The sequence below is a fragment of the Urocampus carinirostris genome, chromosome 2 (assembly GCF_059441175.1).
Source record: "Urocampus carinirostris isolate Australia breed hairy pipefish chromosome 2, RoL_Ucar_1.0, whole genome shotgun sequence".
NCBI lineage: Eukaryota > Metazoa > Chordata > Actinopteri > Syngnathiformes > Syngnathidae > Urocampus > Urocampus carinirostris.
The window spans coordinates 11,066,327-11,088,260 of record NC_142350.1 but is presented as its reverse complement, the minus strand read 5'-3'; the positions used below and the strand labels follow the sequence as shown (position 1 = coordinate 11,088,260).

Below are 21,934 nucleotides of genomic sequence, written 5' to 3'. Positions count from 1 at the left end.
GGAGGACCCCACGCTTTTGTGTCAAAAGATCCACCTCCCATCCATCCATCCATCCTGGCCCTTCTTTGTTGACTATTCACCCCCCCCCCCCCCACCCCCCGCATCCTATTCACTTTCGCGCCCCCACAATTGCAGCGGTATCCACTACGAGATGTTCCCTTGTACGTAAAATTTCGCCAATTTGGACCTTTTTCGACTCTTGTTGTGGTAGGAGGGGGAAGGGTAAAGCTGAGCAACAGCTGAAGACTCAAGTGGCTGAATCCTGGATTGGACCTCTAAATGCTTGTTGTCTGCACGGCGGTGGCTAAAGGTTCTACGGTGTAATTTTGAGAAGAAATCTGCTTGAGGTATGATTTTCACCTAGATAACAAGTCAAAGTCGGGGAGCATGGGCCAGATGTGAAATGTTTTCACAGTCCTTGATGATTTTGATCATTGGATCACACCAGGAATTGTGTATTTTGTAATCACTTCATTAATTTTGAAGAAAGTGTTTTTAATTTGGTTAATTTTTTCATCACTTTATTCAATTGTATTTCTATCCAAGGGCATAGTTTTGGCAAAATAATGTGATCACTTAAAAAAAGAGGGGTATACCTAACCACGTCCTTGTTTCAATTATATGTATGTATATATAATTAGAAATTAGGTTGAGTGAGAGATTGGACTTTTGTTTTGTACAAAGTAACTTTGGCAAAACTGGAAACTAAGCTACTGATGCTGCCTGACAACTACCGGCTTCTTTCATTTACTGTTCATGTTATAGCGAATTTGGTATAAAATAAAATAAAAATCTTATCTTTTTAAAATCAACTATTACCAACAAAGCCTCAAGAAAATGTTGCTTTATTTAATCAGATTGGAATAAATTTGTTAAGTAGGTTAAATCGGCTTTAAAAGACTAAATCAAGTTTACAAAAATTTAACAGCCCTTAGCTTGTAAGCCAATATTCTATTTGGCCCTCTGTTCATTTTACTTTGAGACCCTTGACCTAGATTATCATTGTTAAAGGGTGTGTATTATTTATCGCCTCCTAGTAGTTTACAAAGCCTTCATTGGAAAAAATGTTGATTTTAAAAAAAGCAAAATACATGAACTATCATATCACCATGCATTTTTCAAAAAAACATGTAGGTTGAAAGAGCATTTATTTTACATAACTTGAACCTCACCTAAAGGTAGCTGAGATTTTTGTCCGTCGTCGTGTTGCTACAGATACCAAAAATCTAAAAAAGCCTGGGCATAAAAATGAGAAGTAAAATGGTGTATGTTGGTCTCTGAGTCTTCATAGTTTGTATTTTCCTTTTGCTTTTTAATATTCGTCTTTGGTTGCACTAGTAATACACACTGTCCCTTTAACTTTAGCTGAAGTTCACTTCCAACATTCTGGAAGACTGCCACAGGTGGCTACACAAACATCACCTCTTCAATAATGCATCGAGCGGAGCGCAGGAATGAATGGGGAGAGAAAGCGTCTGATCCTTTTTCCACAGCTAGATTTTCATTACCAGGAGAAAGTAAGGGCGAATGATGCAGAAATCTGATTCTAGGTCAGGGGTGGGCAAAGATTTTAAGTTGAGTGTCGCAAAACCTTGAAAATAAATGAATACATATATATCCCATTATAATTTAGTAGTGTATAATACATTTTAAATTATATTATTTAATGTATTATGTTTCATAATAATTGGTAAAAAAAATGATTAAAGCAACAACTAAAATAGTTTATGAGCAAAGCAGCCAGCTCTTATTAGTGAGCCGAGCCAAAAGATCTATCTAAAAAGGGAAGGAATTTCCATCATTTCTAAATTGGAAGCGGGGCGCTGTCAGGAGAAATGGAGAGAAAACAAGAAAATTAAAAATACTGCGACCTGCTTAGTGTTTCTATAGTGCAGTGCTTAGCACGTTTGCCTAACACACGAAAGGTCTTTGGTTCGAGACCGGGTGGTTGGCCTGGAGAGGGATGGGCTCCACCAGGCTCTATTTGCCCAAGACTCACCACAAAAAACGGTGCCCCTATAATCCTATCGGTTAAAGGGTCAGAACAACCAACCAGCTCAGTTCTATTGCCAATTACAAACGTCAACCCTCTTTCTATCTCTGCACTCCAGCAGTGAATGATTGAGCCTCTTCAGCCTCCAAAACTGCCGCCATGGTGAACACCGGCATGCAACTCATAAGCTTCACCTGCGCCGTAACCGGCTGGATCATGGCCATCGCCGTCACGGCTCTTCCCCAGTGGAAAGTATCTGCTTTTATAGGTAGCAACATCCTGACCTCCGAAATCAAGTGGGAAGGGATCTGGATGAGCTGCATCTACCAAACCACCGGCCACATGCAATGCAAGACCTACGACTCAATGCTAGCATTAGCTCCCGATGTCCAAGCGGCACGCGCCCTCATGTGCTTGGCGATCTTCATGGGCTGGCTGTCATGCACAGTGTCCTGCTGCGGCATGAAGTGCACGACATGCGCCGGAGATGACCGGCAGGCCAAGGCGGGTATTGCGCTCTCCGGTGGGATTCTTTTCATCCTGACGGGCATTTGTGTCCTGGTTCCTATTTCTTGGACAGCCAATACGGTGGTGCAGGACTTTTACAACCCCAATGTGCCCGTCATGCACAAACGGGAGCTGGGTCAGGCCATCTATCTGGGCTGGGCTGCCGCGGTTATTTTGGTCATAAGCGGAGCAGTGCTAAGTAGCACCTGCCCTTTGGTAGAAAGTGGGGGTAGGTATCGGAGGGGCTATGTGGGTCGCAACTTTGCTAATTCGCCTGCTTCGGCAACTAATCTGCCCAAAACCATCACATCTACCAGTCTCCCACTTAAGGAGTATGTATAAAGAAATTGCATTATTTCTGCCACATACCTGTCAACATCAGCCAATTCCTCTCTGTATTAATGATTGCAATTTGCGTGAAGGGCTACCATTTTCATATACATATCTAAAATATGTTGTTACTGCGATATTATAAGTAAACCACTAAAACATTCCAGGTAAAATTGAAACATACTAGAAAATTGCAATGACCCATCTCTGGTGAGCTATTTTCTAAACCTGTCCAAGGAATACTCAGGGGATCTGCCCTGTTGGAGACCTCTGGTATAGAGAAATTGCATTGAGACAAAATGAAAACATTTGACCATATAAAACCTTGTCCAAAACATGGCCCAATTAGTTAAAGTACATAATTAGCTAAAAAAATACGGCTTTTCATGTGCTTCAAATTCGCTATTTGTGATGCCTAGAAGAACAAGACATCTTCGGTATAAATTATTCCAATATTGTACTTTATTTTTTTACAAGTACTGATTCGATTTCAATGTATCAGCACTTGCTATCCATGCAATAATGTCCAACTATCATGATACAGTATCAAAAATAAACTTGATTTGATGAGTATTAAAATATTATTGTGATAATTTTTAAGTGATCTATACTGAAAATAAAGCAGTTTTGTTTCGTCTGGATTTGTTTACAATGCTTTTATATTCCGTATTTTTTTGCTTTTAATCTTGGGACAATCTTTCAAAGAAAATCATTGATGTATACAGATAACTCTGTGTATTCCTCCTTCGACAATTGCATTCCAGGTCATTACAACACTCATCTGGTCTTAGCCCGCCTCCACGAAGAAAGACACTTTGCAAAGTGTATCTGGAATCAGACAAAAAGTGTAAAATTTAGGACCCACATCTAGAGACTACAAACAAAAATTCATATAAACCTGTGATTTGATCCTCTGCAGTGGTATCATCCATGTCTCTCCATTTTTTGGTAGCAGAACCCAAAAGCTTAAGATCGCCAGACCCAAATGCGTGGAGCAGAACTTTCCTCCGTGTGTACCTAAATATTTGATTTAAGGATTTCAAAATAGAGCTGCTCCAACCCGAGCCTGTGCAAAAGAGGATACTGCTGTCTGTAATATCGCTCAGCATCATGCAGCCACTCCAGCATGTCGACAACAGACGGGGTGATGCCTGAGCGCTCGGTGACTGTGGCCAGATCCAGACTATCTAAATTTTGATCATAAAACTGGACCACTGCAAAAACCTGGTTGGTCATAGAGTCTCTCAGTGACTGCAGGGAAGTGCTGTGAGAAAGAATGAGGGGGAATGGAGAGTAAAACTATCAGAATACTAATATATGATTGTAATAATTGCATAAACTCTTTGTTTTTATGTTTTTAGTGTGTTCTGCTTACCCTCGCTATGACATGGTTACACTTTCATAGTATCAGTTTTTCACTGATTTGCATCGGGTTCTGCATTCAGATTGGTTAAACCAGTTTCTCAACATTTGTTGAGTCAAGGCTCACCTTTTTCATAAAATCAAATCTAAAGGCACACATTCTATCAAAAAAATTTAACAATTCTTTGGAAGCAGTTCCATATTTTTGTTTTCATCCAAGCTTAAATTATGTTGCCTAAATTGATAATATGAATAGTATATTTTCAAACCATTTTCGACCACTATGGCTCTGGAGGTTCTAGCTAGCTCATCTCAATAGCTCGTTCACACATAGGGACCATTTGGACCAGCCAATTAACCTGACATGCATGTTTTTGGAATGTGGGAGGAAACCAACGCAAGCATGGGGAGAACTCCACACAGGAAGGTTTGATCTCACGACCTCAGAACTGTGCCGCACACGCGCTAACCACTGCGCCGCCGTGCTGCCCGATTTTTACTTGACTTTATTATATAGTTAGTGCAGCGCAATCTAAGAGCTTCCTCAAAGAAAATAAGTTTTCCTGTACTTCCTTGTGAGGATATCATTAATCAATTAAAAGAATAAAAACATAGTGATCTGCTGCCATCTACTAATGTAGATGAATGTTACAGTTACTCGGCTGATCACTGGAAGGAAGCAAAGATACTGAACAATGGCAGGCTTCTTTCTTTACATAGTAAAAATTGGGATTTTTTTGCAACTAAACGGTTTCTCCTCTTTTTAATTATTTGACAGTATAGTAATTATTTGTAGAAGAAACACATCTATAAATTTATAGACGTTTGAACGTGTAAAGAGGTTTCTCCCTTTATTTTAAATTATAATAGAATATTTGATTGTAAAAAATACTGGTTTCAACTTGACAGATGTTGTCTGTTACGGGTTTTTTTGGAACTTAACCCGCGCGATAAATCATGTCTTATTGGAATCCCTGAGACCACTCAGGTATGGTGCATACCTGTAGAAAGACTGCAATTTGTACAAATATGAACTCAGGCTGTCAGAAATTCAATTTAATTGCCGATTTAAAAAAAAATAGAATAATCCCCAATATGATTTCGCACGACTCACATTTTTTCGTTAAGTTTGCCCAACACCGTATCCATGGCTTGCGACAATTTGAACCGCAGCAGATCCTCTAATCCTACAAAGACTTTCAGCGGCGTGTCGGCGATTTGGACGCTGGAAAGCGCCCTCGATTGCTCTGCTAAATTTTCCAGTGATGACAAAAGCGGGACGCACTCCGTTGAAACATTCGTCCACGTTTTGTGGTTGTTTTCCAGGTTATGGAAGTTTCTTTTCAGTTGTTGATGGATGGACAGTAAAGCGGGTTTCGACATCTTCAAAAAAATAATTTAAAATGTTATATTACATGAAATCAAGAAAAAAGTGTATATATAATAGATTATAAACATATTCTGATACATAAACAACACCATGCAAGTCGCCATCTTTTACGTTTCCATGTTGCTTTTCATCTACTTCTGGTCACATGATGTAAATAGGTGACGTTACACAAACTTATTTGTCAAGCCGTAAACAGAAGTGACGTAGGACATCGCAAGGAGATTGGTACATTCTGGGTTTTGTCTCCTCCCAGCATACGATTTGAAATTCTATTTTCCAGTTTTCAAACCCACTGAAAGAAGAAGATAACGAAACAGCGAGAAGGAAAACATCAGGTAGCAACGCTATTGAATATTGAATATTTTTGAAAAATAGTAAAAACGTGTTTTGAATGGTTAAAAGAGTCATTAAAATAAATAAAACCGTGTGAACATGTACAAAGTTGACACTAGCGTAACGAGTCGTTTCGGCTACTAGCTAGCTTGGAGGCTAACGCCACTATGAACTTTGTTTGCCCACTGGTAAAAACGTTTTGTTTAACCGTTTTTCAGTCATGGGTCCCAGGAAAACATCTAAAAAGCGAAACGAAAAAACACCTAAGATGGCCAAACTTGAAGGGTTTCTGAGTGACTTTGATGGCGAAGGTAAAAATCATGTTATTAAAACGGTGCTTACATCATCCTTTTATGTCAAACGTGGTTTCCTGTGTTTGTGTCTCTTCCTCTTGATTGTTTTTCATTTTTTTATCCCCTAGTAAATACGAGACTAGAGCAACTACAGGAGATGAAGCTCCAGATGCTGCATGATCTTCGCAACAACTATAACGTCGCACTCATTAAGCTCCCTTCAGTTGTCCGCAAATCTAATTGGATTGGATATTTCAGTAAGTACAGAGGAGGCTGTGGTTGTCTAGAATAAGTTCTCAACAAAGAACTTAAAAAAGTAAGGTAGACCCACGGGATACGACACTACTTTGTTCTGAGACGGCGTTCGCAATAGGAAATAACAGTGTAGTATAGTGTAGATAAACCATGCCGTTTTGTCTCATGAAAATGTTAAAATACCAAAATAAAATATAGTAGTTACTCATATGTTATATGTGTGGATGATTAAACAACATCATAAATCAATATTCATGTAAAAGATAAATGCAATTTTAATTACCTTTGTTGCAAAAGGATTTGAGCTGGTTGAGTGGCGTATCAGGTGGATGCAAATGTTAAGGAGATGGCGAGGGCAGATTGTAAATGTAAAATATTTCAAAGCTTCCACTAGAGGAATGTCATGCCACTAAAATATTTCTTTGCTTTAATCTTTTTTTATTTTTTGTAATAGTGCCGATTGATTTTGGCTATACAACTTAGCGAGGGTAGTCCTTGTGTCTTCTTCATATTTCTCAATTGCAAGCTTTTTTCTATGTTAATTATGTTTTGGCTTTTCCCTTCAGCATTCCATTAGCCTCAGACCCACAGCGAATGAATAAAGTGTACAAATAGTCTATTACCGGAGTCTTTGGCAGGTATAAAAATACCTTACATTTTTGGAGAAATCCACAATTTTGAAACCAAAAAGGGGTAAAGTATGTAAATTGTGCAGATCCAGGGAGAATAAAATACAAAATAAACCAATTATGAATAAAATGACTAAATTTTGTGCAGGCTTGGGGAGTAACGGAATACATGGAACGGCAAAAATGGTGTTGGCAAGCTGTTTGGATTTTTTTTTTCTGTCGCATTTTATGTTAGTTTTGCCCGAGATCAAAGCCAGGAGAGAAAGCTTACCACGTGTTGTGAATCATAATTTTATTCATATTTAGTTTCTTTTGTCTTTTATTAGCATATTTGGATTTGGAGTAATCCAAAAGTAATTGAAAGTAATCAAGTTAAAGTAACCCTACCCAACCCTGGTTATCTGTAAAAAATTAAATCACCACTGTAACTGAGCCGAGCAAAATTTAACCTGCTTTAGTGTAAGTGACTTGAGGCTAAATACAGCCAAGATAATAAACCTATCAATATTTCGTTGGGTTGTACCAGAACATATATCCTCCACATTCTTTTCATTTTATTTAACCACTAACCCGTTTTCATGCCTGCTTTACGAAACACAATATTCTGAATAGAATAACGGAACAGAAAGGCATTGTGGGAGTTAGTACTACCATTTTCCTGATGCCGTGATGCAAACCTATAGCAGACCAGCGTTTTATATGATATCGACCAAATGTGACAAACCTACTGACTCAAGAAATTAGAATTTTCTGTAAGCTTTTGGATACATTGTTCATGTTGTATATTGGGGAAATGGTGTAAAAAGGGGGTAAAAAAAAATCTTATTCCACACCGTAAAGTGAAAGTTTTTTTCGGCGCACCACAGACAAGCACACAAGTGTGTATATTTAAAAATACTATCTACCTACCTTGGTCATATACCCCGAGAGGGGTGACTGACCGCAAGAAAAACACATACAGAAAAACACATACAGAAAAACAAAGAAAATAAAAAAGGGGAAAACATTGCAAAAAACACAAAAAAATTGACCGTGGCCAACCAGAATGCCCAAACACCCAAACAAGTTAAGCACCTCTGCACCCAAGTCGTTCATGATTTCGTCACTCCAAATGAAACGGGACACAAGAAAGTGGCCATGTCACTCGGGTCAGGGTGACATCACACACTCTTATGTTCAACAGCAGGGCCCAACAGCTTTCACTGGTTTACCCCTGCCGCATCATACAGGTGCCTTGCCCATCCCTTAGAACGCGTCCAACCATCCCAACTATCCTTTCACAACACCTCTCCACTTATTCCTATCACCAACAAGAGCTCTAGCTTCCACTAGATTTAGACTTCTTTCCTGCAGTTCACTCATAACACCATCCATCCACGCCAATCGAGGCCTTCCTCATGATTTCCTTCCATTCATCTTTGCTCTGTAGATCCTCTTCAACATTCGCTCCTCATCCATCCTCTCCACGTGTCCAAACCAACCGTGTTCTCATATCCACACGCTTGCTCAGTTCCATGACTACTCCAGTTCTGTCTCTCACGATTTCATTTCTCAATTTATCCAATCTTGTCACTCCTAACATACTCCTCAAACACGTCATCTCAAAAACATTTAATTTCCTTCTCAAATTTGCGTTCAGGCTCCAAGTCTCTGCACCATACAACACAGTCGGCACAATCTCACTCACATACAGTCCTTTCTTTACATCCATACACATACTCTTGTTACTCATCACTCTCCTTAAAGCACCCAAAACCTTGTTTGTATTCAAAAATACAGCTGTAACAAAACTGAGTTTGCGTGTTTGTTTTTTAAGTATTGATTACAAACTAACACACAATGATGCAAACTTGTTTGAGTTCGTTTTTCAGCTTCCTCCACTTGCGAACATTCAGTTAATCTTCAAATCTCTCACGGATGCTCGGTTTCCATTTTCATATGAAAATCTGAGACTTATGTGTGCCATATGGTATCTGTTGTTTTCTTCTTTGTTAGCTAACGCAACAGCTGCAGTTCCCGTCCCTGTACCCACTTTACCGATGAAGAAAGACACAGTCAAATCCAGCTTAATTGATGAAAACACACCCAGAACTTTGAGGAAGGTAAAAGCTCATTTTGAGGGGCTGCACAAAGTCCTTGTTTGCAACCTTGTTTCTAATTTCAGAGGAAAACTGCGAAAAAGCCTCCAACTGCATCGAAACGAGCAAAGGCGCTTTCAGTCAAGCAGCAAAATTCTTCCACAAGAAGGTCAGACACACCACCAGTTCTTAGTCTGCATTCTCATCCTGTTCTTGGTCTGAGTATCCAAGATGTGACTCCATTACTCTCCATTTATGCTTTCTCCATTTAGAACCTCCAAAAATTCCATGGTAACTCCTTCCAGGACATTCCTAGACTCTTCTTTGATGGGCCCAACCCCCCTCATCACTCCACGCTTTGACCCAAGGTAACCATTCTCATTTATTACTTTGGTCAAAAGTCTAATTGCTTTATTGTTTTTTTTTCTTTGCCTAAAGGCTTCCCAAGACGCCGGCTGTAAGAGTTCTTCGCCACAAGGAAAGGGTCTTCAGTATTTCCACCAACGGCTCCCCAATCTCTGCTGCCAACGAAGAAATTACCATCAACGTCCCGGTCGGTAACGGAGAGGTGAGTGTGCTTTAGAATTAGAGCTAAGATCCTATGCCTGCAGCCCAAACAAATTCGGCCAAAATCACCATTCCTATTCCTGATTGCTCGCAACTAAAATCTGCAAATTTGGGTTTTCTTCAAGCTGGTCTAGTTAATTTGTTGGGCTTTAATACTCGCCGGTGAGCTTGAATCGGACTGGATTTTTTTAGGCCTGGTATTCTACGTTGAATACAGAATGTAATTCAAATTCATGAGAATGTCTGTTTTTAGAGTATTCAACTGTTGGCTAGTCAGGTGGATTCAATGGATTTATCCCAGCTGAACGAAACTGCATTGAAAAGCATCCGCTCTTTACAGGTACTGTGTCTCTGCCACATTTATATTTTCTTATTCATTAATTATTTCTTTAATAATTATTCAGGTATACCGTATTTTCCGCACTATAAGGCGCACCTAAAAGTCTTATTTTTTTTCAAAAGCTGACCATGCGCCTTATAACACAGTGCGCCTTATATATGGCTCAATATTAAATTCGCAAGGTCTCGCAACTACGAGAAACAGCCGCCGACTCCATTTTTCGCGCTGTGCATACTGGGAAATATTAAACGATTGGTAGTTGCCGGGGCTCGTGTTGTATTGGTTTACTAAGTGGCAAAATGGCTACCCCATTAAACTGCTTAATTCATATTCAACAAATACAGTATTTGTCAGAATCCAGGGTTATGACTGGTGAAGATGTAAAGCACAATTTACCTTAAACAAACGCAGAATTATTCAGAATGTCACGTTTGAGAGAGAGAGCGAGCGCGAGCGCGAGAGCAAGCGCGAGAGAGCGAGAGAGCGAGAGCGAGAGAGCGAGATTCTCTTTCATACGTGCATTTGTATAAAAAATGGCTCCTGTTAAGAGACACACGTACAACGCCGAGTTTAAACTCTAGGCGATCAGTCACGGCAATAGAGCGGCAGCGAGAGAGTTAAACTTAAATGAATCGATGGTACGGAAGTGGAGAAAGGATGAAGATAAGCTCCGCCAAGTAAGGAAAACTCAACAAAGTTTCCGTGGCAATAAAGCAAGATGGCCAGAGTTAGAGGAGACACTTGAACAGTGGGTTGTTCAACAAAGAGCGGCAAGCAGAAGTGTCAGTACGATAACTATACGTATGAAGGCAACAGCGCTGGCACAAAAACACCGGACGTGTTGGATGGCCCATTCACTGAGATATGGTCAATTTGAACACAGCAGAAGAAGAATTCGAGGGATTCGTCGATGAGGAGCTTATAGAGTGATCTTTGTTTTTCTTTAGTGTGTTTACGTTTTACATTTTACAGTTATTATGTTATTGCTTTATTGTTATTGTTTTGCACTCGTTGTTTTTGCACATTACGAGTGTCACTTTATTGCGATTGCACTAACGTTTCATTTAAAATAACAGTATCAGACGTTTTTTTCTTTGCGTGTTGACTAAATGGACAAAAAATAAAATGATATGTCGATGTTGTTCAAAGATGTTAAAGATGTGTCACGAAAATGCTTTACCTCAGAGAAAATAATAAAACGGCTGTTTATTTATTTTGGGAGTGAATGGAGTTGTGGAAAGCTTGTTTGTTAATAAAGTTTGACCTTTTTGAATGTTTTGTTGACATTCCCTTGAGCCTGGCAGCATCTAGAGGTTGCATAACGTAACTACATTCTCTACTAAAGTCGTCACATTTATTTACCGTAAATAGCCCTTAATCCCAAAAATGTCTCGAAGGACTGCACAGGATTACGATTACAAAATTGCACAATTACCTGATCTTAAACCAGCATGCACTTATAGCGCCTTATAATGGGGTGCGTCTTATGTATGGCATAAGTTTTAAAATATATCATTCATTGAAGGTGCGCCTTATAACATGGTGCGCCATATACTGCGGAAAATACGGTAACCTCAGAGCCTAATATTCACTATTAGCATCAGTATATCACATGTGAATGAATTGCCGATATAGAGCAATGGCAACAAAGCATAAATTAAAGTTCCTTAAGAACACTTGAGATATAGAAGTGCCTCACCAGTGATGGTTCATTGTGATTTTCTAGAAAACAAGCATGTGTTCGTTGTGTTCATGTATTCCTTTACCACTAAGGATTGTAGGGGGTACCACTTCCTATGGTGTGTCCTGAAACTGAGCCTAAAATCATGCTACCAATTATTACAACCTGGTAATCACATAATAAGAATAAAAATAAAATGATCATGTTATTTTAGAAAAAGTGAACATATTAAATTAGTAGGACTTGGTCCTAATAACTCAGAAAAAGCACCCAGCTTCTTAAAAGTTGGTGATCCTTGTATTCCAAAGTGGGGTGAAGGATTTAAAAAACTTGAGGCTGCTAACATGAATTTAAGCCAGGAGATGGCGGCAGAGTAACATCTGATTTGCAAGCAAGTACAGTGGAACCTCGGTTCTCGACCATAATCCGTTCCTTTTTTTTGTACGAAAACCGATATGTACGATCACCGAAGCCGTTTTTTCCCATTAAAAGTAATGTAAAATTGTTTTAATCCGTTCCAACGCCCTGAATGTTTATCTTGAATATTTAACGTAAAGCTAACCCAGGCTAATCATACGTTCGCGTTAGCGTAATCTTCTGTACGAAAGATTACGCTAACATGAACGTGTAAAAATAAAAAAATCAGGTCGTTTACACGTCATTTAGCACCCAGGTCTCCACAACAAGTGGTGAGCGGTTAAAGGATAAAGAAAAGAATTATGAATAGGATCTCTTACCGGTTGGCAGAAGCCATGCTGTATTCCTGAAAGAAGGGAAACTCGCTCACCTTCTTCATATTTTGCTATTATTTCTTTCTTAAATGCATTAGTTGTACGCACTACTCCTCTTTTTTCACCTGTAGCAACTTTGCTGCTGGCACCAACCTTCTTCCGAGGCATAATTAGGGGTTAAAACACTCCCTTCACCGCTTTTGAAAAACAGAAACAGAAAAGGAGTGCGCGTTGCCGTGACAACAGTTCTTCACGAGGGGTGGGGGCAATCTACACTCGTACGCCGCTCAGCGTCGCCCCCTAGCCTACCGGCGTTCGAACTCCGATTTTTTGAACGAAAAGCGAAGCAAGAATTTCTCGAAATTTTTGGTCGAGAACCGATTTGTTCAAACTGAGAAGCGTTCGAAAACCGAGGTTCCACTGTACAGGAATTTCTAAGACCAGCTCGAGTAAACAATTCTTTTTTAATCTTGTGTTTTTTTTCCCCCACCCCGAACAGGCCTTATAATAAAAGTAAGATAAAAGCAGATAGACGCAATGGAAAATAAAGCATAAGGGCTCTTTGAGGTCAGTTGGGCATTATTAACACACTTAAAAGAGAAAATATTTAACTTTCAACTCTTTATGGACACCTCAAACGACGCACCCCACCTTTAAGAAATAGCAAAAAAGGGCTTATATTAAAGTCATCTAATTGTGCTATGCTATGATTATTATATAATTTATTAATAATTTATTATATAATTTTATCAACGTTGTAACATGATCTTAAAAGTAAAAAATGGTGTTGTATGACAAAAAGTAACCTACAGAATATTGATAGAATGTTTAACTTGCATGGTAATTGAGTAAGCAAGGAAAAAAGTTTCCAGCTTGCATTTGCTCATCTTTATTAGTTCAACTATATTTATTTATTTATTGTTAATTCCAGTCAATAATGGAAAACCTGTTGCCAAAAATGGTTTGCTGTCCCAAACTACATGCATTAAAAAGCACATGCTGTTTTTAACCAAGACTTATTTTGTTATTGGACTTACTATGACATAATTCATATCTGAAATGTTGTTTTAATTTACACTTTTTTTCTCTCTCTTTTCCAGAATCGTCTCACTTTCCTTTGCCAATCTTAGATCCGTCCAAGCTTGTGCCCCTTTGTGTTAAAAAAATTGACCTGCATTTGTATTTCTATTCCCTGCGGCTTTTTCTATAAACGGTCTCAGTGTTGCCATTGAATGTTTTCCTTTCGGCCTAAAGTTCTCTTGGGGCTCACTCGCTAGGGCGCTGTTCATGTAGAGAAACACTGTGTTGTTATTTTAGTTTGATTATTCATGTCAATTTCTGCTTTCCATCCTTTCTTACTGCTGCAATGATGATTGCGTGCAGCTTCATTTGAATGTAAATATTTTATTTTGAGTGCGGTCACAACTGTACTTCATCAAAATGCCACTAGATGGCAACATTTATTCACTGACTTTATTTTTTTTTTAAAACAGCGTGCTCTGTTACATTGTCTTCTTTACCTTCAAACAATAAAAGCTATGGAGCGCTGATTCGGAATGGCTGATCCATTGTCAGAGTTTAAATTTATAGGTGGAGTATGTTTTTATTTTGGGGAAGACAATATGGAGATTAGGTTAATCATCTATTGTGAGAATTTCTAATTGGCGAATTAAGTCAAGTCAAGTTTATTTTATAGCCCTTAATCACAAAGAGTCTCAAAGGGCTGCACAGTCCACGGATTATTTCAAACCACAGACAATGATTACACCATCCCCTGACCTAAAACCTACAAATCATACACATATATTGTCAACATAAAATCTATCTTATTTATATGCTATAGAATAGAAGTGTGTTTTAAGCTTAGATTTAAACATTTCCACTGAGGTTGCAGATCGAATCTGAGGGGGAAGAGCATTCCACAGCACCGGGGCCCAAAAGGAGAACGCTCTCGAACCTGCAGATCTCTTCTTGGGTCTTGGGATCACTAGTAAACCTCAAATGACTGGAACTCCCACGGTTCTCCCCAAAAAGTGATTACAAAACATAATCGGTTTCCATCTGCGAAAACGTGACAATTTTGTTTTCTCTGTTCATTTAACTACAAGGTTACAATGAATTCAGAATCCACAACTTCCCGATACAATCAAAATGAAAAAAGGAGGGCTGAAGGGGAAAAAGCCAAGGTTGGTTTCGGTCTCTCAACTGTCCTGCCACTTCTCACATTACACAATTCAAGAAACGGAATAAGAATAGAGAGTCTCAATATATAACCATTTTTAAGAGAAATAAACTCGTACAAGATCTCCTTCACTCAGTCACAGTATATTTATGATATAAAAATAATAACATAAGGCTTACTATATTAGATATTAATGTAAAATTGTAATTTATCATCACAGTATCTTATTTAACATAACTGCAAAATAAAACATTTGGATTCATAAGATAAATTTGAATAAAAAACTTAAACCGGGCAACATAAGCCAACCTCCCAAATAACATTGTGTGTTTGCTGTATTTTTTTGTTGCCGTTGTTCCTCTCAGTAGCATGAGCTTTTGTCATGTGTTAATGTCAAATGGTGGCGTTGCCACAGTAGCAAACCACTGTAACACACAAATTACACCATGCATTGTCTTTTTTTGTGGGAAAAAAAACCAGACACCGCCCTGCCCTTCCTGTTTGCCTTTCAGGTTTAGCTTCTTGTAAGGGGTGCATAGATTAAGTCCTTTCTTCTGCCTGGGAAGGCGGGATTTATCAGCTTACCTGTTGGACAAAGGTGCTAAAAGTGTGCCCATCAGTCACACTCTCAGGCATAAACTTAGAGAGTTGCAGAGGGCGCTGGGTGGGAGAGACAAAGGCTGCAATATCTACAAGGATAAGCGGCACCTTGAGGAAAATGGAGGTGGAGCGAAGTATGGATCCCAGGACAATCCAAGTACTTACCCTGTCCACTGGTATCCAAGCCCGGACCCGAACAATTAACTTGATTTTATGGAACGAGCCTGAAGTAAACCCAAAGCTTTTTTATTTTTATTTTTTAAATGCTTTATTAAACAAACACATATACATTAACATACAAACATCTTACAATGTTGAGTAAACAGTAAACTCAAACTGTACAACAAACCAAAATAACCCGAAGCTTTACTTAGGCGCTGTGCGTACTTGGATTGACTTGGGGCCGAGTCCCTCAAATAGACGGTGCACTTCGGAGTACAGCACGAAATTAACACCTAGGAGCCAAAGTTCGCATTTCGGCAAAATGCAGTGTAATGAAACTCAACAAAATGCTACAGAAAAGATTTTTTTTTCTGCAGATTACAAGATGCAAATAGTGGAATATTTGGCCCAAAAGGAAAACGTTTATAAACCTTGTAAGCTATTGGCGACAAGCGGAAATTACATTTGATGTAAAGTGACGTAGAGGTGGAAAGAGTAAGCGGCGCATCTCACTGTGACACCAAAGATGGACATTTCTTTGGATTTACGGATTTGGATTTAAACTGATGGTTTGGTAAGCATGTTCTTTATGATTAATTGATCTGAATGATATAACTTGGGCACCAAATTCTGAACTGCAGCACCAACGTGTGTTACTCAAGTAAAAGTACTGTTGCTTCAGAAAAATATTACTCAAGTAGAAGTAAAAAGCAGTCATCTAAATAATTGCTCGAGTAAAAGAAAGTGCATGCTGTGCCAATCTCACCTCCAGCACGTCTCGCAATCTTTGCATTCTACTTCTTTACCACTAGATGGTGCAAAATCTTACGCACTGTACTTGGTGTGTTTTGCCTTTATTATTACCGGTATGTTTGTCCCTTTCTTATCCCTCAACTCTTCTGCTGGAAGTTTCCCTTGTCCTTCCGTGACTTTGTTTGCACAGAGGGATCCTTGTGAGAGAAGTGGATGCACGGGCTGTTGGCAGGAAGTGGCATACCCTCCTCCTCCGGGCTGCTGGAACAGGCACGTGAACTTTGACCTTCAGGCACAAGCCGACTGCCAATTAGGACTTTGTTAGGAAACCTAAAGAGCTCATTGATTTCCGTCGGTGACTCGGGTCTTGAACCGGATTGCTGTGGGGAAGTGGGACTGGAACTTGGCCCCTTTCCATCTGTAGTCATCTTAAGTACTTGATCATCTGCTGTCACTCAGTGTGCAATCTTAAAAAAAAAACTTAAAAAAAAATAAAAAAAATTCCCTGAGACTGACAGATGTTGTGGTCAGCGGAGCGTGAGGTTCAACTCCCTTGTTAGCGAAGTCTTTGCACACCTGCTCTACATCTCCTGATCTTGACTTTTTTTGCACACGGACAGTTCGGACTAGTTCTTTCCCCGGAATTCTCTAGGTGGGTGGAAAATTGCCATATTGCACGGATGACTCGCTTTTCAGTGAGAAAGTGGGCAGAGGTGCAGTGACAGGTGCTGTAGGAATGGAGCGCATTTTGATGTCATAAATCATCCTATGCAATGTGCGGGACAGAATATAACCGATGGTTAGAATTCTTTTTCGGAATGGTTACTTTTTTTAAAAGCCTAATTACAATTAAAAGTGATCTGACAGTTTTGGCCAACTGTTTCATTATTCTTTTTCTTAAGGATGTTGTCTAACGGCCCCATCATGTTGACAAATACTGTAATCCATTGTTTGCTGTGGTTAACAAGGACTAGAACCCCTCATGATATGCAATAATCCGTGCAGTAGCCCCCTTAAGATTTGTTTAACTGTGCAGTTGCTTTATGTTCTTTAAAACTATTATTTGAAGTTCCAGATTAAAAATGGCTACAAATGGAAGACCTATACAAGTACCAATACCTTAAATCCCCAGTGTGTAATATTTTACCACTAGATGGCACTGTATTGTATAATGCTTACAAAAACGAGTGTAACGAGCACAGCGTTGCAGCAAAATTCCAGACAAACATAGATACTTCTAGGTAGGGTTTTCACTATGTAAAAGAAACACAAACTTCTCGAACTATGATTATTTAAAAAACAATCATTGGAACGATAGAGAGCTCATACATTTTTTATATATATATGTATTTGAAGTATGAGGAATACTAGTACAATTGTCCATCCATTCATCCATCCATTATCTGCATCGCTTATCCTCAGTAGGGTCACGGGGGTGCTGGAGCCCATTCTAGCTATCCTCGGGCAGTGGGCAGGGGACACCCTGAACTGGTTGCATACCTTTCAACCTGTACGTTTTTGCCGTACAAAGTACGTTTATTATGGATTTTAAGACGTGTACGACGTACAAGAAAATCTGCATGGAAAATTGCAAATTTGTCAATTATGGGTACCATCCGGTATACACTCACTATCACGAAACGGCAAATCAATCAAGTCAAACGAGTTCGCCGCGGTAGCCTCTATCTTGGTATCGTTTTTTTCGTTGCAAACGAAGCGAGCGCTTTGATGCCACTGTGCGCATGCGTCTGCCGCCTGGGCATTTCCCATCATGCATCATTCCGATCACACGTGAACAAAGCGTAAGCAGAGCAGTACATACTCGGCAGCTGATCAGAAGCAGTACAGAGCATACATGTGGTCTTAAAAAACATCGGATTTCATGTAGTAGTTGTGTAGTGAAAGGAAGTCCGTCTCTTTTTAGAGAACTGGCTTTTTCGGCTTAACTTATATAAGAGAGCCAGCTCTCAAATGGCTCACTTGCTTTGATGCATTATATTATGAATCATTATTGTTGTATAAAGAAGTTAAGAAAAATAGGAAGTATAAAAGTAGAAAATGAAAAAAGACAGGTTTGTGGTTATCCCTCTAATCAGCATATTAACAAAAAAAAATAATTCAGAAAATGAATCAATTTGAGAAGAAGAGAAGAAGAAAATGTATTATTCTACATAATTATATTTGCATGTATTTTTTCCTACTACAGTGAACTTCCAAGCTACTTAATTTGTGATTTTTTTTTATAATAAACCTCATTCATGTCGAGCAACTCAGTATCTCACAACAAAATGTTAATTAACAATATATATGATATAACGAAACACATGTGCAATATAACATGTTAAACTACATAAATAAATACGTTTGGAAAAAAAAAAATATGGTGTAAGATTATTTTGTATTTTGTAAGGGAAAATACAACAGTTTGTAAGGGCATGGAGCCCTGGAGCTTGACAGGTATGTGGTTGCCAGCCAGTTGCAGGGCACACAGAGACAGACAACTCACTCGCTCATTCACACCTAAGGACAATTTGGACCGTCCGATTAACCTGTCATGCATGTTTTTGAAATGTGGGAGGAAATCAGAGTGTAACCCACCCAAGCACAGGGGAGAACATGCAAACTCCACACAAGAAGGTTCGATCTCATGACCTCAGAACTGTGCTGCACACGCGCTAACCACTGCTACGCCGTGCTGCCCACTCGTACAATTAATTGAATATTTTAATCATAATGTAATCCCTCGTTTATTGCAATTGGCCCCCTCATTTTTAATACGCGCTCTGCCGGCCCATGCTCAGAGCAATAGTCCAACGGGTATAATGGATTACGGTAAAAGCAGTGCAGTTTATTTTAGGCAAGTCACAATGGCACGCTTCAAAGGTTTGTAATTAAGAAAACGAAGCGCAGTAATGATCCATTGGGGATAATGTAGCGCAGCCCAACCGATAGATTTCATTGTAGGCGGGCCAGAACGGCACACCTCCAAACATAAATGCCTTTAACCGGTCTCTGCCTGCAGCAATATGAGGATTTAGACAATGGCTCCTGGCCAAAGGAGTGAATTTCATTTTAGCCGGAAATGCAGACACTGCAAAAAGGGAGCTGCCATGCCAGACCAAAGTACGCTCTGCTAGTTCCCGCTCGCAACAATATGTGATTGTAGATAATGGATGGCGGCTGCACAAGTACAGTTCATTTTAGGTGGAAATACGGCAAAAATCGAGACTCCAGTTCTGACAAAAGTGTTCTTTGCCGGTCCCTGCTCGCAGTAAAATGTAATTGGAGAGAATGGATAGTGGTCGTACAAGTGCACCTTACTATTTGGTGGACAGAACAGCTAAAAAAGAGCCCCCTAAAGTTGCGATCGCAGATAATAAATCGTGGAGTATTTGTCACCCCAGGAATATAGTGATTTTTCTTGGAAACAGTATTTGTAACACACATGAGAAATCCTTGATATGATCAACGTCTTTAAATACACAATTGATTTTTCCAAAATTCTTTTTGAAGCTAGCCTATTTATATTATATATGTAAATCACTCAGTCAGTACCCTTCTACAAGCCAAACGTTTTAGTAGTTTGACCTATTAATAACAACTTGGTAACAACATAGATGTTATCTTGGGAATGCATCTCAAACTGAGTAAAAAAAGAGTAAAAACAAAACAATAAATAAACAAATGTTACCTGAAGGCCCAATGGTGATAATGCGGCAAAACGACAGACTGGTTCAGCCACGCGCCGGTCGGGTGGCCAGCAAGGGTCCTGATGGCGTTTTGATGGGCAGCCCCCGATGACTGGTGGGATGGAAAAGAACATCTGCCACCGTTAAAAACCGCAGTCAAAATGAGGCTCAGAAGGAAGACGAGCAGGAGGTTTTACGGATGGTGCGGGGATGAGCTCAAGCTCCCCGGGCGAAGCTAAAAATGAAGATATTTGTCATAGGAGGACATGATAGGGATTGCTGTTTTGTGATAAAAACGTGTGTATAATACTCATGAGAGTGGAGCTTAGGGAGATAGGGTGCAGGAAATGTACTGTAGTTCCTCAAATACTCCAGTTTTCTTTCAAATATTGGCTGTAGTTCCTCAAACGATTATGTAGTCCTTCGAATGGCTGCTGTAGTTCCTTAAAAGGTTCTGTAGTTGCTCAAATGGTTTCTGTAGTTCTTCAAATGGTTGCAGTACTTTCTAAAATGGTTTCTGTAGTTCTTCAAGCAGTTCTGTAGTCCCTCAAATGTTTTGTTTTGCATTACGTTAAACGGTTCTGGAGTTCCTCAAAATGCTTTGTAGTTTTGCAAAACGTTTCTGTAGTTCCTCAAATGGTTGCTACAGTTCCTCAAAATGCTATGTAGCTCCTTAAATGGTTCTGGAGTTCTTCGAAATGTATTGTCGTTTTTCAACATGCTCTGTAGTTCCTCAAATTCAGATTCAGATTCAGATTCAGATCTACTTTATTGTCATTCTAGTACACGTGTATACAGAACGAAATGTCGATGCATCTGACCCCCACAGTTTCCTTGAATGTACAGATATAAATAAAGTTGTATTGTAATTGGCTACGTATAGTATTTTACCATAGTGCCGATAGTGCAAGAAGAGTAGCTAACCAGATGTGCAAAATGGGCAGTCAGGTTAACAAGTCAGGTACACAGTAACATTAACACTGTAACAATAACGCTGTAATTACCATAGTGCAGAGAGCAATGTGCAATGAGTGGCAAGCTATAAAAAACTGCCAGTAGTGCAAAAAGTCAGATTAGCAGCCGTTTAGATTTAAGTTAACTATATGTTAGATTGACCATTTAACAGTCTAATGGCCAGGGGGACTAGACTATTGCGGAGCCTGGTGGTCCTGCACCGCACACTGCAGAACCTCTTCCCAGAGGCTAGCAGAGTGAACAGTCCATGATGGGGGTGAGAGGGGTCCCCGGTAATGTTCTTAGCATGGGATAGGCAGCGCTTCTGGCCAATGTCCTGAATGGAGGGAAGTGTAGTCCCGATTATTTTCTCTGCTGTCCTCGTTACCCTCCTCACACTACCCCAGTCGGTAGCGCTGCAGCCTCCACACCACACAGAGATACAGCTGGTCAGGATACTCTCTATGGTGCCCCTGTAGAATGTGATGAGGGAGGGTGGGGGCAGGTGGGCTCTCCTCATCCTCCGCAGAAAGTACAGGCGCTGCTGTGCCCTCTTAACCAGTGATGCAGTGTTCACGGACCAGGTGAGTTTGTTTGTAATGTGCACCCCTAGGAACTTGATACTGCTGACCACCTCCACAGCCTTGTTGTTGATGCAAAGTGGGGCATGGTTGGGCTGGTTTTTCCTAAAGTCGACAATGATCTCTTTAGTTTTGTCAACATTCAGGACCAGGCTGTTGTCCCTGCACCAGCCCACCAACTGCTCCACCTGCTCTCTGTAGGCTAGGTCGTTGTCATCCCTGATGAGGCCCACCACTGTTGTGTCGTCAGCATACTTCACGATGTGGTTTGTGGCGGACCTAGGGACAAATGTTTGCTATAGTTCCACAAAACGTTTTGGAGTTCCTCACAATGTTTTGTAGTTTTTTTTTTATACATTATCTAGTTTCTCAAATGGTTGTGTAGTTCCTCAAATGGTTTCCGATGTTCCATTATTGGTTCTGTAATTCTAAAGTTCTTTAGTTCTTCAAATTGTTTTGTAGTTCCTCCAAAGGTCCTTGAGTTCCTCAAATCGTTCTGTAGTTTCTCAAATAGTTTCTGTAGT

At 39.7% G+C, this 21,934-nt stretch overlaps 3 protein-coding genes across 5 annotated transcripts; 2 read left to right on the top strand and 1 right to left on the bottom strand.

Moving 5' to 3' along the window:
• The first annotated feature begins 145 nt into the window (after positions 1-145).
• On the top strand, positions 146-3,461 carry cldn35 (claudin 35). Its single transcript, XM_088328877.1, has 2 exons — positions 146-347; positions 2,112-3,461. Exon 2 carries the CDS (start codon positions 2,153-2,155, stop codon positions 2,840-2,842), a length of 690 nt encoding a protein of 229 aa, XP_088185003.1. The 5' UTR covers positions 146-347; positions 2,112-2,152; the 3' UTR covers positions 2,843-3,461.
• Positions 3,269-12,674, bottom strand: airim (AFG2 interacting ribosome maturation factor). 3 transcript variants are annotated; one of them, XM_088328871.1, is made up of 5 exons: positions 12,496-12,674; positions 5,307-5,575; positions 3,915-4,094; positions 3,729-3,847; positions 3,269-3,658 (listed from the first exon to the last, which is right to left on the bottom strand). In XM_088328871.1, the coding sequence occupies exons 1-5, from the start codon at positions 12,655-12,657 to the stop codon at positions 3,618-3,620; spliced, it is 771 nt and encodes a 256-aa protein (XP_088184997.1). In that variant the 5' UTR covers positions 12,658-12,674; the 3' UTR covers positions 3,269-3,617. The 3 variants fall into 3 exon arrangements, with proteins under 3 accessions (XP_088184997.1, XP_088184998.1, XP_088184999.1); XM_088328872.1 differs by lacking the exon at positions 12,496-12,674 and adding an exon at positions 5,661-6,181; XM_088328873.1 differs by lacking the exon at positions 12,496-12,674 and adding an exon at positions 5,694-6,181.
• cdca8 (cell division cycle associated 8) lies at positions 5,769-14,039 on the top strand. Its single transcript, XM_088328874.1, has 9 exons — positions 5,769-5,917; positions 6,134-6,226; positions 6,337-6,465; positions 9,088-9,194; positions 9,257-9,339; positions 9,443-9,538; positions 9,609-9,738; positions 9,991-10,077; positions 13,590-14,039. The coding sequence occupies exons 2-9, from the start codon at positions 6,136-6,138 to the stop codon at positions 13,617-13,619; spliced, it is 753 nt and encodes a 250-aa protein (XP_088185000.1). The 5' UTR covers positions 5,769-5,917; positions 6,134-6,135; the 3' UTR covers positions 13,620-14,039.
• The last annotated feature ends 7,895 nt before the right edge of the window (positions 14,040-21,934 follow it).